This window comes from Gobius niger, assembly GCF_951799975.1.
Source record: "Gobius niger genome assembly, chromosome: 1".
Classification (NCBI taxonomy): domain Eukaryota; kingdom Metazoa; phylum Chordata; class Actinopteri; order Gobiiformes; family Gobiidae; genus Gobius; species Gobius niger.
The window spans coordinates 53,655,812-53,672,280 of NC_136852.1; the positions used below are offsets into that span (position 1 = coordinate 53,655,812).

At 39.7% G+C, this 16,469-nt stretch overlaps 2 protein-coding genes across 2 annotated transcripts; one reads left to right on the plus strand and one right to left on the minus strand.

Annotated features, from left to right (window-relative positions):
* Positions 1–51: 51 nt before the first annotated feature.
* ccdc157 (coiled-coil domain containing 157) lies at positions 52–4,208 on the plus strand. Its single transcript, XM_079564438.1, has 10 exons — positions 52–346; positions 431–572; positions 640–1,312; positions 1,392–1,469; positions 1,573–1,745; positions 1,860–2,036; positions 3,126–3,294; positions 3,394–3,527; positions 3,724–3,803; positions 3,931–4,208. Exons 1-10 carry the CDS (start codon positions 99–101, stop codon positions 4,175–4,177), a joined length of 2,121 nt encoding a protein of 706 aa, XP_079420564.1. The 5' UTR covers positions 52–98; the 3' UTR covers positions 4,178–4,208.
* Positions 4,209–7,961: 3,753 nt separating this feature from the next.
* On the minus strand, positions 7,962–16,142 carry slc7a4 (solute carrier family 7 member 4). Its single transcript, XM_079558868.1, has 5 exons — positions 15,985–16,142; positions 13,715–14,772; positions 11,637–12,337; positions 10,569–10,677; positions 7,962–8,317 (listed from the first exon to the last, which is right to left on the minus strand). Exons 2-5 carry the CDS (start codon positions 14,694–14,696, stop codon positions 8,106–8,108), a joined length of 2,004 nt encoding a protein of 667 aa, XP_079414994.1. The 5' UTR covers positions 14,697–14,772; positions 15,985–16,142; the 3' UTR covers positions 7,962–8,105.
* Between the last annotated feature and the right edge of the window lie 327 nt (positions 16,143–16,469).

Here is a 16,469-nt window from a genome sequence, read left to right on the forward strand (position 1 = left end):
TGCCAAGGAAACAAATGACAACATTAAACATCCATGGCAACTGATGTGTGCTCTCCGCTGTGTCACATCTTCCTCTGACTCAAACAGGCTAGTCCGTCATGTCTGAACTCCTGGGCCGCCAGGACTGTATTGAAAGTCTGCGAAAGGATTTGGTGGATTTACAAGGTGCAATTTTGGACGTGTTTTCTCGAACGGGACCAGTGCGCTTTTCGTCCTGGAAGTTCCCCGACAAACTGTCCTGTAATCTGGACATGGTGGCTCTACTGGACCGGTATGACTTTATAGATGGAGAGGATGCATTCAATCAACACTCACACATTGTTTTACTGGAGCTGGTGGTTGACAGGTATAGCAAAATAGTATGTTTGTTGCTTTTTTTTCACTCGATAAACATTAAAGTCCAGATTTTCATTTTCTTCTCTTTGTTTAGACTTCTGCTTCTTTTGCAAAGTTTTAATGTTTTTGTGGAGCAACATCAAAACGCTTTCAAGAAGACTCTAGTTCAGGAGAGTGGATTTGTATCACTTGGTCTTGTGGTCAGGAACTATTGGAGTAATCTGATTGCATATAAGGTATTACTAGTTTTTATTGCATAAATATTGTCAATTCTTTGGTATGTCTTATCATCTTTTCCCCCAGGCATTCTGCAAAAAACAGACAATTTGTGACGAAACGTTAACTCTGTCATCCGTCACACCAAGTCCAAACTCAAGCAATGGCAGTAACTGTTCATCTGCGAAATCCTCCACCAGCTCTCTATCGTCCTTGCCACAGCATCATGTTGTACAAAGTCCCACCCAGATCAGTATAAGCATTCCTAAAGTGGATGTTCAAAATGTTGGCTCTCAGACATTTGAATCATGTCTCATCCCATGTGATGCCTGTTATCAAACCCAGTCTGTCTTGACAAAGACTGGAGGAGCTTTGATAGAGCTGTTTCAAATCGAGGGACTGCCTTCATCATTGCAGCCTCTGTCAGACGCTGTACTGGACACGGTGGAGTTGGGTCAAATGACTGCCACAGATGTCATCCAATGGGGAGCTGAGGAGTACAAGGACATGCGGCGCCTTGGCAAACATTTACAAGATGTGCGTGGGACAGTGGCGCCTCTAGAAGCGAAAATAGTGGCAGTGGAAAAAGAGAGAGATAAATTTAAGTCTGATGTGAACAAACTACAAAAGGAACTAAAAGAAAAGATAGAGAATTTCCAAGCTACATCTGTGCGACTTGAGTTTTCATTGCAGAAGGCACAGAGATCTGCTAAAGAAACAGAGCAGAGGCTACAGGAAGAGCAACAAAAAACAAAAAAAGGTGGTGCAATGCATTGCAATTATAACAATATATCTTAGCAACATAATATTTGCAGTAAATATCAAATTTCATGTAATAGATATTGCGTCCTTGGAAGAAAGAAACTCGGGTCTGAAAGAGAAAGCAGCAGTCCAGCAGGATACAATTAAAGAACTTGGTAAGAATCTGACTTTACAATGACGAATCATGTACAGTAATATGCAGTAAGTACACATTTCCTTATAAGGCTACATGAAAACAGACAATTTATTTTGTTACAGAAAATGAAAGGTATTTGCTTCAAGAGAATTTGGGAAACTTGCAACAAGAAAAAGACAGCCACTGCCACCACCTGCAAAATGAGATCCAAAAGTTAGAAAGCAGTATCTCTGAACTACAGCACTGTTTGGACAAAGAAAAGGCCAAATACAACAGTGCATGTCGCCAACAAGAGGCAAGTCTCCAGCACAACAGATATCACTTCTTCAGCCACAAACCATGGCAAACTTACTCAAAATACAAAATTATGTAACAGTTATATAAAAAAGATCTCACTTTTCGTGTGCAGTCGATACAGGCCAAACAGAAATCTCTTGTAGAGCGGGTGGATGCTCTGGATGAAGAGAGTGAGGAGTTGCAGAGGCAACTGGGAGAAAGTGAGGAGAAACAGATTGAACTTCACAGTCAAATACAACAAATGTCAGTGGAAAGGGAGCAGCTGCAGGTCAAGTTCAACCAACAACAGGTAAACAACGTGAAAATCATGTTAATGCTGATCCTGACCTGAGCTTTAGTAAATTGATTGTACTCACTGTTACATTATGCATAAATATAATAAATAAGATAAATAAACAGGCAAAACAATGTCAACAAACAAAAGTAACAAATGTAAAACAATTAATTTCGCCACATTTCTTTTTTATGCACCCAATATCCTCCCTTGTTGACTTCTGCGGTGGTGTGGTTGTGTTTTTCTTCACTTTTGGTGAACTATATTTTAGCTGACCACTAGTGGGAGTATTGGCTGAAAAGGATATACTGTATTTGCAAGACAGTTGTGGTCTTTTGTGGGTCTAGGTCTTTGGGTTGCATTAGCTTGAGTTACCAACAGAGATGATTAGAGTAGACAAAAAAATACATACCAAATAGTATTGTTACTTAGTGATAACTTTACTTCAGTAGAAGTAAAAAGTAGTGACCCAAATAATTACTCAAGTGAGGAGAAAATGCTCCTTGAGTACCGTGAGTGCAAACTAACTAACTAATGTAAAAGTTTCAGAAACAGAAAATGAAATAAAGTGAAAATCCTGATATTTCCAAAGAAGATGCCATGCTATTCTATTTCTATGCCAATATGAAGCTTTTGTCACTTACACATTTACTCACGGGGGAACGAGCAGCTATTAAGAGTAAAGATGTTTCATTAGAATATTACTCAAACAGAAGTCAAATGTACCATATGATAAAACGTACGGATACTTCAAATGAAACGGAAAACTACCTTCCTGTGATAACTAACCTCCTACTCACCTTTGTATCACACTCACTCTGACTGAAACAGCACTGTCCCTGTTAAAGGTAGAGATGTATTTTTATGTAGTTGTACAAATGCCTTTCCCTTTTGCAGGGCAGCTTTGAGTATCCAGAGGTGAATCATAAATCACTGGTACTAATACTATTAAAATAAAGATTCTATATTGGCTAATCATAACTCCCAACTAGGTCATTGTCAATATGTACTTATCCATTTGGTTCAATTAACAGGACCAAACCTAACTCTTTCCAGGTAGAGCATGAAGTCCCACTAAAACCGTTTTCCTCTCTTTTACAATAGGACTCCTGTGTAAAACTTGAGAAGGACAAAGACACCCTCAAAGCAAAGATAAGCGATCTGACAAATGCTGTGACTGAGCTTAAACAACACATAACAGACTGTACAGAGAGGGAGCGGCTGTTAGTGGCTTTTCCAGATCTGAACCCACTGCCTCCAGGCCAACCACAAAGTAAGTGTTCACCATAATGTAAACGCAGTAAAAGTCCCTAAGTTAAGTAAACAACAGGTAACAGCACGCACAGCTTAATGATGTGTTTGTCTTTTAAAGGCACAGGAAATGTGATCTTGGATATGGAGAAACAGGTTCAGGCAAACTGCATCCGAATTCGAGTTTTGGAGCAGGAGAACAGTACTTTGCGCCGTAGCCTTGAGAAGCTCAGGGAGAGAACTCAACCACGTGATGTGAGTAACATACAGAATATAGTGTGAAACTCAAACCAAAGCACAGATACAGTGCAAACTAAAGGGATGCATCATAAATATTGGATAAAGTTCTATTTGCCATACCTGTTTAAGGAAAATGAGAAACTAAATTAACCATCGACAGTATGTACCACATAAAAAACATTGGATGCATTCATGTATCATGCATTCCCAGGAGCCATTACTGGAACAAACATCGAATGACTGGCAAAGACATGGAAAATATCCAGTCAGTGATGCACAAAGGAGTCTATTGTAAGTAATTGAGTTAGATACAACTGAAATAGATTATGAATGTTTCACAATGTCCAATGCAGAACCCGTGGAGTCATAAATAATGTATTGCCACTGCTGCTGGTCTTTTTTTTTCACTCTGGAGCAGGCCGAATGGCACTGCAGAGCGGCTACAGCGATACAGTAGCGGCAGGAAGGAAGCTGGAGGGGAAAGTGGCCTGAAATCAGCCGGATCAGAGGATCGAATGTCGGCCGCTGCCTCCTCCCCCTCCTCTCGCCCTTCCATGCAAATCCAACTTCAGACTCTACATCTCAATTCCTCTGCTGCTAAAACGAGAAGTGTCAGCTCCACAGGGGGATTTCTCTCCAGGACAGCCAAACAAATAAAAAAGTGATGTTAAAAAATTATTAGAAATGTATTTGAATATTCAAAGCTTATGTAAACAGTAAAAATGTTGTGACTGTGATCATTCTTCTAGATGTAAAGGATTAGTTATGTGAAGGATAATGGTTCAGTAGAAGCGTAGAAATCATTTACAAACTATAGTCCTTACACCATTGCACAATGTGAGATGTTTATTCTCTATGCTCTTTCTGGGTGATTATAAGCCATTTTTTAAAACTGAGTTATTATTATAATATTTATTATGTGCCTTAAACATTTATAATAAACTTAAGTAAACTATTTAACAATCATAAGTTGTTTCTGTGCTTTAAGACAAAATAATGTCCTTTATTTTGTGCCTTATAAAGAAATATTTGTCAAGGGGGGATTAAGTAAATATCCACATGACAAATATTTCTACAGTAGTAAACAAATATTTTTTATATAGTAATAATAATAAAGCTTTTGTTATTTGCTTGAAAGTATCATAACATGAACAGATTAGCCTGCACTTCTAAATTGAGATTTAAATGCTTATTCATTCTTTCAGGATGACAGATCAAGCATGTTAAGTTGTCTTAAGCTCCTAAACCCTGTCACAGAGATGTCAAAGTTATGCATGACAAAGCAACCCACCTTGAGTTACTTTCATGCAGCTTAGTCATCAAGAGGCGCAGAATCGCCAGCTGGATAAAAGCAGTGACATAAAATCCAGCTAACACGCTGTGTAACATTGCTATTCTTTCAAATCCTTTGGACCAGATTCACAAAAAACTCAATGAGGTGATTTATACAAACAGACTAATGTTTCACTTAAAATGGTTTGCTATAAAGTATACTGCAGTGATTCCCAAACTGTGGTGCATGCTTTGTTTATCCTTTTTTTTTTTTTAAGTGCATCTGAGGTATGTGTTTATCTGGTTTAGACTTTGTCTTAGGACTATTGTGCACCTGTTCGACCAGGTTTAGTCCTGATTTGTTTATCCTTTTTTTTTTCTAAGTGCATCTGAGGTATGTGTTTATCTGGTTTAGACTTTGTCTTAGGACTATTGTGCACCTGTTCGACCAGGTTTAGTCCTGATTTGATCTTCATCTGGACCTGTTGATACTTAGGTCAAATATTGTATCAGGTTTTACTGAAAAGTTTGAGAACCTGGCATTAGGTAAAGGAGCTCATCCATCCACAAAGTTCCATCCAGTATCAGAAATGAGTTGATTTGCTAAAAACTTCCAAAAAGTAAGGAAACACGGCAAAGAAAAACGATGCTAGATAGTGAAAGATATAACGAGACACAACTGGTTAATGCTGATTCAAAACATTTATTTTGTTTCTTTTGCTTTTATATACATTTAACAGAAACACAGGAGTGTGCGGTACAGAGTAAAACAGTTCCTGAGTGAAAGTAGAACTGGGTCAAACTGTGCACAAAACGACAGGGAAAAGGGAGTGGGAAGCTTCAAAAAAAAAAAAAAAAAAAAAAGAAGCACCACAGGATTCATCACTGGCCTTGACAACAAAAGCAGAACACAAAATATCAAAGACTTGTTAACAATGTGCAAATTTATCTTCCTCTAAAAGCCATGTGGACTATAGGAGCAGCCTACTGTACATTCTCTGCCATACAGATTTGGTGTAAAATGGTTACTGACAACCGTTTCCGCAAGATACAAATACGTTTTTGACATTTAGAAATCTTGTTTAAGGCTATCGGGTTGTTAAGTCACATGCAAACTAGAAAACATAAAAGGAACATCAAGTGCAACTGCCAGTACAAACCTCAAAGGACGAAACGAATACGTACATTGTTGTATTGATAGTCAGTGAGAAAAGTAGATTGTGGGAATGTTGTTGCGAGTCTTGTCACATATTAGGCCGTTCTCTAATCTGGGTCAAACTGGCTTGACGACAGGGGTCTGCCGCAAATCTGCTGGGATTAACGAAAGTCTCATAGGCAACAAGCAGCATCGCACTGACACTTACCCTGTGTGATTTTGAATACGTCTGTGCTTGGATTACGGTGCTATATGTCTTACAAAGATATCATAGGTACAGAGACTGAAGACCATGCTTTGATAAATTTAGAAGGTTAAAAGATCAAGACATCTATCTATAAAAAGGTTAAAAATGTCTGGTTTGAATGCTGGGAGTTGTTAACAGAAGTTAACATTTTATACAAATAACAGAAAAGTAAAACATTATGTGCTATACTGTATCCATATTTTATTAAATTGACATTGTCCGTCAAACAAAATAAATAAACAGTATATTATTAATAGTTTTTTTTTAAATAATTGAAAATAGATGTGTGCAGCATTTTTTGCCAACAAGGCAAATTTGACAGAGGCGAGTGATTACCTTATATTGGCAAAGGTAAAAAAAAAAAAGTGTCAAAAATGATAATACATCTTATAATAAATACTATATTAGCAGTGATATTTCTAGGACAGATTATGATATAAATGAGATGTAGTATGGGAAAAGGGAACAAACGTGAACCTGAACACATGATTATTGTGTGACTGCAATTCTTGTGCTCAACTCAAACAGACCTCTGCTTTGGACGACCCTCGGGTTAGATATGAATTGGTAATAAAAATGAGTACAAAAGGAATAAATAACGCAATCATATTAAGCACGAGAGGCTGGAGGAAAGGCAGGTCTTGGGACAGTAGACAGTTGTGATGCAGGTTTTACAGGGCAGTCAATAAAGCTCTACTGTACATTCGAGTATTACAAGTTTTACAAATATCACAAAGAGACAAAGCAAGCATCTTATCTGGCTGTGCTTGCATGGGCCAAAAGCTAGGAGAACAAATCGTGGCAGGCTAAAGGGAGTGAGACTGTAGCCCGGAAAGCCAGCCTGACTTCCTCCATGTTTGAGTTACACGAGAAGACATTTGTGCCATACATGGAGGAAGTCAGGCTGGCTGAGACTGGGCTGTTATAACCAGAGGTGGGTATTAACACTCCAGTACATTTACTGAGTGACAGTCAAATTGTTTTCTTAAAGCTTGTTGTGCAAAAAATTTTCAAAGAATCTGGAGTACCCGCGTTTATACTACCTTATCGTCATGAAAAAACAGCTACATAATTGGATTAGGTTCTCTTTCATATTTTTGAAGGGTTTCTTTCATATTGACACATTGCATATAAATAGTGTGCTTTCTTACTCCTAAAGTTGCTTGGATTGCCACTTTAACTTAAATTTTGACTACCCACCTCTAGTTACAATGTCAAACAGCAGGCTCTGTGCATGGAGACGATGATGACGTTAACGTCCGTGCTTGTAACTGTTTCCTGTCTTTGTTGTTTTTCCCTTGTGGGGTGTTAGCTTTGTTTTGCCGTAATGAATACATAAAAAAAAAAATACATGAAGAGTTCATTTGCACAAGCAGATATCTCTGTTTCGATTTTTTTTTGGGGGGATATTTGCTACAGACTCTACAGCTGGCACTTGTGAAACTAAAGTTGTCTAAATTTGAAAAGTGACTTTATACATTTTAGGCACTGAAACAGATCAGGTAATGAAAAACACTGCTATGTAAGGAGGAATTTCAAAGCATACATTGAGTTCTTTCAGTGGCCCTTACTGTTTATGCAAATGAATGGACTCTTCCTATTTAAACACTGTGGCTGTCCACATCCTTCACATGCGAAAAACTTTAGGTAAGGTGTTTATTTTTCACTGAGGGAGACTTCTGTGTTTAATAAATGTGGGTGTTTTCTGTCCACATTTCAAAAATAAATACAATGCATTTAAAAACGAATTAAAAGTGATCAAGGCGAATCCATGCATTTTTTTTTGCATCAAATTAATGTCAACCTTTAGGAAACAGTTATGAGCACATGGGAAGTTAGCCGCAACAATCCACGCACAGAGTCTATAGTAATCGACTGATTAAACCAGGCAGTAGTTTAGACGTCTTGTGCTCACACATCATCTCTTCTCTGCAAACTCATCAGGTGAAGGTCCCGCATTCATGTGGGGGGTGGAGGGCTCCACCTGTCCATCGGGCTGCACCGACTGGACCGTCTCCACCAAACTGCCGCAGGGCAGCACCACGTAACGGGCCGCCATGTCTTTGGGTTGGAGCTCCCGCCTCCCCTCCTTACTGTGCCAGATCCCATAGCCAAAGTACACCACAATACCTAGAAACATGGACAAATGTACGGTAAGTACGAAAACAGCCTGCCATGGCCAATAATTTAGGCTAGTGGTTCACAAACGTTTCAGAGTAGCAAAAAGTCATCTCTTTAAGTACCACCAGATTTAAACCCTGACTATACCAGGTGAAAAATGGCAACAATTTAAAATGTACTATACCATGAATAAATACTAGTAAGTCATGGTTTAAATACTACAGTACAAACAAAACAAATACTAATAAAACAAATACTTGTTCAGCACTTAAGTAGTGCTGAACAAGGACTAACCTAAAAAAAAAAAGACTAATAGAAACCTGAAGCAGAACATAAACCATACTTTGAGAAACACTCATTCAGTAAAGCCACACCGCATAGAATTTACCCAATAAACAAAATTGAAATACAAGCATTTATGATAAGTCAGATATTTTCATAATTGAGAATTAACTCTACAAAGAAACGTGTTTTTTGCTGTGAGCGGCTCAGCTCTCCTAAAACATGACTAAGTTTACTGGGAGTGGGTACGTCTTCAGCTCGTCTCCATGGACTCCAAGTCAGCAGGATTTGTGATTTAAACAGGTTAGGTCCTCAGCTAAATACATTCTTTTGATTACCCACTGCAGAAATAGCATTGGAAGCATGCTTTGTACTGATGGCAACAGTATAGTCCAAAATGTTAGGCAGTGTGCCTTTAAGTTAGAGTCTACCATGAAATTGTCAGCCAGCAACATGAATATGCAATCAAACAAATGAAGTTTATGGTATTGTTCTTCAAGTTTTGCAATTAACTTCTATTAGCATTCTTATTATATGGCCCCCCATGGGTTTCAGTCACATTATCTTTTTTCCTATTATGGACTCTATGAGGAATGTTTTACAGTTCAAAAGATATATAATAATTGCTACAGCAACAATTCGAGTTCAGGAACAAATGTAATGAATTCAGTGTTACTACAAAAATCTGCGAATTTAAGGGGAGCTAGCAAACAGAACAGTAGCTAAAAATAAAGTGGAGAAAAGAGCAAAGGAACAAAGTAATAGTAATAGTAATAGTAGTAGTAGTAATAGTAGTAGTATTAGTAGTAGTAGTAGTAGTAGTAAAGCTCAGCTGCCAAGTCACTACTGGTGCATCTAACACAGGGTGTTAGATGTACCAGTAGTGAACAATTTAGAACGATTAACTGCCAACTTTACATTACATTTTCAAATCCACATTTCTTTATTACTGTGGAATATTCTATACTACTCTATTCCCACAATACTTAGGTGCTTTGACGACAAAATCCCGAGCGCTATTGTTCATCACTTGAGCCACATGGATAGAACACAACAAGAAAATGAACCAGCCCGGCTTTCCCTTGGGAAAGTCGGTCCTGAGACAGGCATTAATGTGCTGTCAGGTGTAATGTTCTGGTGATGTGCATCCTGTTAACCTGCTGCGAGCTGACAGACGTGTTTAAATGGTTTAGTGATGGAGAAAAGCCCCGAGCTAATGCACATAATCTGTTTCCACGGTGATCCCCTTAGTGACCAGACCAATACTGAGAGCATTGAAGTGTTTCCTCAAGTCAGAGAGAGAGACGCTCTCCTATCCATCAATAAATACTTGTTAACTGTAGAAATAAAATACATCACAGCATTACAAATAGTATAAAAGTAGCCTCCTACAAAGCACAGAGCTATATATAGTGTCAAATTATCGCAATATTCTCTGCTTTGGCATCACATAGGGGACCTTCGATTTCTGATACTGGGGTCAGGTTTTGATGCAGCGTCTTCAACACACTTTAGTTTACTTCCATTTTAGCATGGTTTTAATTCCCACAATCAAAAATTAATTCTTTAACAAACCATCATTTGTCACCATTGTACAAATACGCTTGCAGTTAAAATATATCTGCTGTATATCAAACACCTAAAAGTGACATAAAATGATTCATAAACATCTGAATACCCACAACAGGTTTCAGCAGAAAGACATTTGAACCAACTCGTGCCACACCCAGACCAGAGGAGATATTTGTATGAGTATTTGCGGAGGGCAGTGGCAGTCTTGTTATGTTGTTATACTGTATTATAATCTCTAATGAGAGATTATGCTTTCTGAAGCCCTTGTGAACTCATTTCATAGAGTTAATATTTCTTTCTGTTTTAAAACCTCTGATGTAATGACTTGGAATTACAACAATGAATAATTTAATTAATTAGTTCTTCACAATCTTCTAAACAAAAATAAAATCAGATTTTTTCTTACCTACACCAATCCAGACAGCGAATCGGATCCAGGTCATAGCACTGAGCTTCATCATTAGGAATACATTGGCGAGGATGCTGGCTCCTGGAACTACAGGAACAAGAGGTACCTGTGCAACAAAACATGCCTTCAGTCACAATGCTGTCAGAATAATAATTAATAATAATACATTTTTTATTTTGCAGTTTCAACATACATGACAAAATTTGTTATCAATTTGAACAAGTATTAACTTCACTGTCACTGTCATTTACATCGGCTGTTGTAGGTTCCCCAGCACTCTTACAATCAGTCCCAAAACTGTCTGCATGTGACAGGTTCAACTACCCTTTCCAAGATTTTTGTGCCTGGTTTGACGTTCCTTTAAATGTTTATTATTTCACTTCCTGATTGGAAATGTGCACAGAATGCGACTTAAAGGAACAGGCGACCGTCTTTCCATACTGATATATGTTCTTACCCGAGCTTAGACGAGTTGATGCGTACCTGTCTGGTCTTTGTTCGTGCCCTCAGTCATGCAAAAAGTCCAAAGATGTTTGATTTATTTGGCCTCTCCCAATGTATTCCTATGGCCCCAAACGGGGTGAAGTTAGAAGCGACCACGCTCTTCCACGGGCACAAAGACCAGACAGGTATGAATCAACTCATCTAAGCTCAGGTAAGAACATATCTCAGTATGGAAAAACGGTGGCCTGTTCCTTTAAGAAAGCAAACGTTCCATAACTGTCGCCATGCAACCATACTGTACAAAAGGGTTTCCTGAAAAAAAACAAAAATCTCGAGGGGACTTTCCTGGTTAATAAAATAAATAAATTAATTAATTAGGGCCATGAGCGTGCCCCGAGTCCTCATGAGCACCATCTATAACAGTGGAATTCTACTGTCACTTATGTTTTAGATTGAAGAGCAAAAACATTTCAACCTTTAACATTCAACTTTTATTCATCTACGTGTCACTTCACTGTAAAACTATGATTAATTCTAACCCCTGTAAAATGAATAATTAAAATCCTTTATTGCATCATTATGCCAGACCAGTATATCCAGTCTAGCTTATCTTCAGCTCACCTGGAATGTCTTGGTGTTTTTCTGAGGCTCATGGACCCATATGAGAATGAGGCTGATGACAAACGCCGAACTAAAGATCACGATCAGCATCGAGAAGCTCCACAGTGGCAAATCTAGCGGTTGATTCCCGAATATCAGCACAGCACAGAGGGACACGGAGCTGACCAGGAGGGTAAGCACACAGAAGGCCACCACCTCGCCCGGCTCAAAATCTGCAAGCAAACGCCCGAGATAGGGCTCAAAACACGCCTTCAGCTGCCCCGCTTCGCGCCTCTCTTTTGTCTTGGTCCTTTCCACCAACTGGAGCTTGTCTGAGAACGATTCATACTGTTTGAGCTCGCCACTGTCGTCTCTGATGGTCTGGGACTCTGAGCGCGCCAGGGAGGGTTCCGCATTGGGCTGAGGGGACGTGCCATTTTTTAACGTAGCCTTTTCTGGCTGGAAGCGTAGGACGATGACGCTAGCGGCCACAAACGTATAGGCCAGGAGAGTGCCGATGGACAAGAATTGAACCAAGGCCTCCAGGTCAAACATTAGAGCGATCAAGGACATAATAAAGCCAAAAACTATGATGGCGTTGACGGGGACTTTGGTGACAGGGTTGACCCGTGCAAAGAAGGAGAAGAATAAGCCGTCTTCAGCCATGGCGTATATGATCCGCGGGAGGGAGTAGAGGTTACACAGCAGCACAGTGTTCATGGCTGGGAATAGAGAAAGAGACAGAGCAACTCATTAATGAATAAGATACATGTAATGCTGTGTTTCAGATCAGTACGACTTTCTATAGGACTATTCGATTGAGGAAAAGTGTGTGTGTGGTTAAATATAGTTGAAAGATGGACCTTTATATGATTTTAAAAGATCAGGTTCAACATTTGAGGAGTTTATTTTTACATAGTTTGATTAAATAAAAAAACATATAAATTGATATTATATTGCCTGGCCTTGCACTGCATTTGAGAGTATGTCTTTACTGCATTGTAGAGATTTAAAACAACCAATTCATAGACATCAGTCATATCTTTTCAGTTATGATAGTCACTTGGCAGGCTGACAATTGAAACGAATATTTAGTTGGACATGGTTATTGTTGTGGAAATTGTCTCAATTTTTAATCCAACGTTTGTACTGAAATTACACAGATAATAATTCACTTTCACATTATTTCACTGCGGAGAGTGTTAAGACGGAACTAGCAATAACACACAATATTAAACACATTTGCAAATCTGGTCTATGCAGTTTCTTCTTCTTCTGTACTGTATTCTTAAGGCAATTCTTTGCTTTTCTTACTTATGGGAACACTACACCACTTTCCTGTTGTGTCCTCCACGGTTAAAATGTCAAACAATTCGTCCTGTATTTTCTTTCTTTTGGCTGTTCATAGTCAAGAACTATTCACTCAAACCCTAATGTCATGTGCGAACAAAGACAAACAAATGAACACAGCTTAATCCGTTATTGCTATAAACAAAACCATCTCTTGTTAACACAAAAGACGGCATTCAATTTACATAGAATAAAATGGAATTAAATCAGATACAACACAATAATGCTTTTGCGTCCAACCTTTTTTGTCTCGCATAGCCTAGTCCTAGCCAATAGGGCCTTGTATTATTTCCGTGAATACCCCCCTACCTCGAATATGTTGTTGACATAGAAAGTGATCAACTAAAACTATTAATTAGTAAACAAAACAAATAACTTAATAGTATTGCACTATTAAGTCTATTTGTCCTTTAGGAATAAATCAAAAACTGTGAAACTAGCTCTACATTTTCTGACTCATCACATAAGTCCAGACACTGAAATGTATATAAATGTTTTGTCAATTTAGCCAATAAGTAGTAAAAATCACAGACGTCAGAGAGATATCATTGAAACTGTATCAAAATGGGATTGAGATACCGAAGAACAATATACGTCATGTGAAAGCTGCATCATGGGATCCCTATAGTCTATAGCAGGGGTGCCCACAGTGTAACCCAGAGGTTGTTTTGGTGACCATTGATCAACCTCTGTAGCCTGTTCAAACCGTATACACTTTAATAGCAGTTCGTAAACTGTTGCATACTCACCACAAATAGATCCCACAACCACGATGATACCAGCCCAACTGTAACCACGGCGGAAGAAGGCGTCTGACAAAGCTGAATTCGGATCCAGGGTATGCCAGGGCACAATCAGAGTAAGCACTATGGCAACCAGGATGTACACTGTCGCTACCAGTGCCAGGGAAATAGCGGTGGCGATTGGTACAGCTTTTTGGGGGTTCTTGGCCTCTTCACTGGACGAAGCGATCACGTCAAAGCCCACAAACGCATAGAAGCAAGTGGCAGAACCTGCTAGAATTCCTGACATCCCGAATGGTGCAAAACCTCCCTCTTTCACACTCCAGTTAACGGGTTGAGCAAGGATAAAGCCAAAGACCAGGACAAAAACAATGACACACATGCTTATAAGTGAAAAGATGTGGTTGAGGTATGAAGACACTTGGACACCAAAAGAAATAAACACAGAAGCAAGGAGAAGAATTCCTGCAGCAAGTAGGTCAGGATAATGGGCAAGAAAAGGGACATCCCAACGCATTATATGAGTCTCTGTATAGTTTTGAATCGCGTGGTTAAAAACAGAGTCCAGATAACCACTCCATGCTCTGGCCGTAGCCGCACCGCCGATCATATTCTCCAAAATTACGTTCCAACCAATAAGGAACGCCCAGACCTCTCCAACAGATACATAGGTGAACATATAGGCCGAGCCCGTCTTAGGTATGCGTGCGCCGAACTCGGCATAACAAAGGGCGGACATTAGACAGGCCAGTCCCGCGAAGATAAATGACACGATAACAGCAGGTCCCGCTATGTTTTTGGCCACGGTGCCGGTTAAGACATAGAGTCCGGAACCAACCATGCCACCGACCCCCATTAAAGTCAAATCCAGAGTGTTGAGACAGCGCTTCAGGGAGGTGGCCATCATGTCATCTTCTAAAGTTTTGAGACGGTTGAGTTTCTGACAGAGGCGCACAGCCGGGGCACAGCCTCTCTGGCAGGACGCCATGGTTACAGGGTTGGAGGATGGGCACAAAGATGGGGTACCAGTCAAACCAGATGCATCAGATTAGGATGGAGGTGATCTGCAATAGAAAATGAAACCAATTTAGGTGGTGCGAAATAGTGGTTTGTATAGGCCTATTATAAACATACAGTGTGTTATTGTAAAAACAAACAAAACATCCATCTTTGTGTAGTAAAGTGGTATTGGTTTCACTTTACAACATAAGTCTCACAAAAATGCAGAGGCAGAAATAGAAAATTAAAGGCGTTTTATTTTATTTCAAAATAAGAGTTTGAATAAATAGGTTTATTAAATAAAATTTCCTTTGTTTTTAGTATCTTTTTTTTCAGATTGGGCAGCACCCAATTCAACCCCAGACCATACCACAAGCCATGGAGACTCACACCTGTATGGCTTGCCCTGATTACAGCACCTGTGCAGCATGGTGCATTCAAGGTCCACTGGTAAAACTCAATGTTAAAATACCAGCCTCGGATCTATTTTTAATTCACACACATAACATAAGCACACAACATGTCTGTGGTGCAGGAGGTCCATCTTCAATGAAGGTCCTTCTGTAGCCTACTCTCCAAAAGTGTCGCTTTTCGGATGAAAGGCGAAACGTTCTTCAACTACTATGATGACTCAAGAGCCTTCATCCGCACACGTTGTCTAATGCGTGTGTGTTTTACCAGAAAGTGCTTTATCACAATGTCGCAAAATGCATCATTGCTGCTTGTTTGGCCTAAAAATGTCCATGTCTGCTTAGCCTAGGCCTTCATTGCATTTGGACAACGAAACTTCAGCGTTGTTTACTCTAGATAGCACGCGTTATTTATAGTTTGATTATTTTTCGTAGGGCTGAACTACCCTGCTGACGTGAACCCTCAGGGCGCAACATCCTCCTGCTCCTGGCATATGGCGACCCCTCCAGCGCCTGCTCTGCGATTATTACGTAACGCTTTATTCCTATTCCGCACTAGAAAATAAAACTGCTGTCGCACAACGGGCAGATTGCGGGATTATTCTTGTTTACCATGTAATTAGTTCCGCGATAACAGATGAATAGGAGGCATAACAGGCCCATACACGTAGACAATCGTGATAAGCATCAAATTAATATTTTATAACAAAATGGAAACGCGCGCTCATCGTATTGATGTAGAAGAGATGCAGAGCCATGAGCGCGTCAGGTGTGGTGGTTATCCAACATAGCATAGCCGCAATCATGGACAAAAGCGCTCAAAGCAGATGTTGCACTTTGAAAAAGAGCTCACAGACAGTCATTTACCTATCTTGCTGTCGCCTCATGTAGCACACCGGGCAGCGCAGGGGGAAGTTTCCAGAGGCTGGAGCGAAAGGTGCACGGAGGAATAGACCATAAACGACAGGCAGTGCCCGATTATCCGTGGACTCTTAAAGGGACAGCTCCCCAGACTGCACGGTTATCCCCAGCATCAGCCCCACCCTCCTATTAGAGGAAGGGCAGGGCTTCTGACTGCAAGTCAGCTGGTAGTCGGCTGGTAGTTTGCTAGAGGTAAATCCCAGTCCAAAAATCTGCATAGACTAGATTAAATAACATCTAATCAAAGATCAAGAGTGAGAGACTTAGCAGCTATGTGCTGACTACTGACCATAGTGCAAGAACCATAGTACAAAAAAAACATAATAGCCAACCAAATAGCCTACTCAAGTTTATAGTTGGGTCTAAATCTTTATTTTAAAATTGTTTGTCTATGTGTAACATACATCTCATCTTTATGAAGCCCTCACCTC

Excerpts from the sequence above, each read along its gene's own strand:
- ccdc157 (XM_079564438.1), top strand. The coding sequence starts at position 99 with ATGTCTGAACTCCTGGGCCGCCAGGACTGTATTGAAAGTCTGCGAAAG. Across the intron at positions 1,470-1,572 it reads GGATACAATTAAAGAACTTG|AAAATGAAAGGTATTTGCTT; the intron begins GTAAGAATCTGA and ends ATTTTGTTACAG. Across the intron at positions 2,037-3,125 it reads TCAAGTTCAACCAACAACAG|GACTCCTGTGTAAAACTTGA; the intron begins GTAAACAACGTG and ends CTTTTACAATAG.
- slc7a4 (XM_079558868.1), bottom strand. The coding sequence starts at position 14,696 with ATGGCGTCCTGCCAGAGAGGCTGTGCCCCGGCTGTGCGCCTCTGTCAG. Across the intron at positions 12,338-13,714 it reads GGTTGTGGGATCTATTTGTG|CCATGAACACTGTGCTGCTG; the intron begins GTGAGTATGCAA and ends CTCTATTCCCAG. Across the intron at positions 10,678-11,636 it reads AAAACACCAAGACATTCCAG|GTACCTCTTGTTCCTGTAGT; the intron begins GTGAGCTGAAGA and ends TTTGTTGCACAG.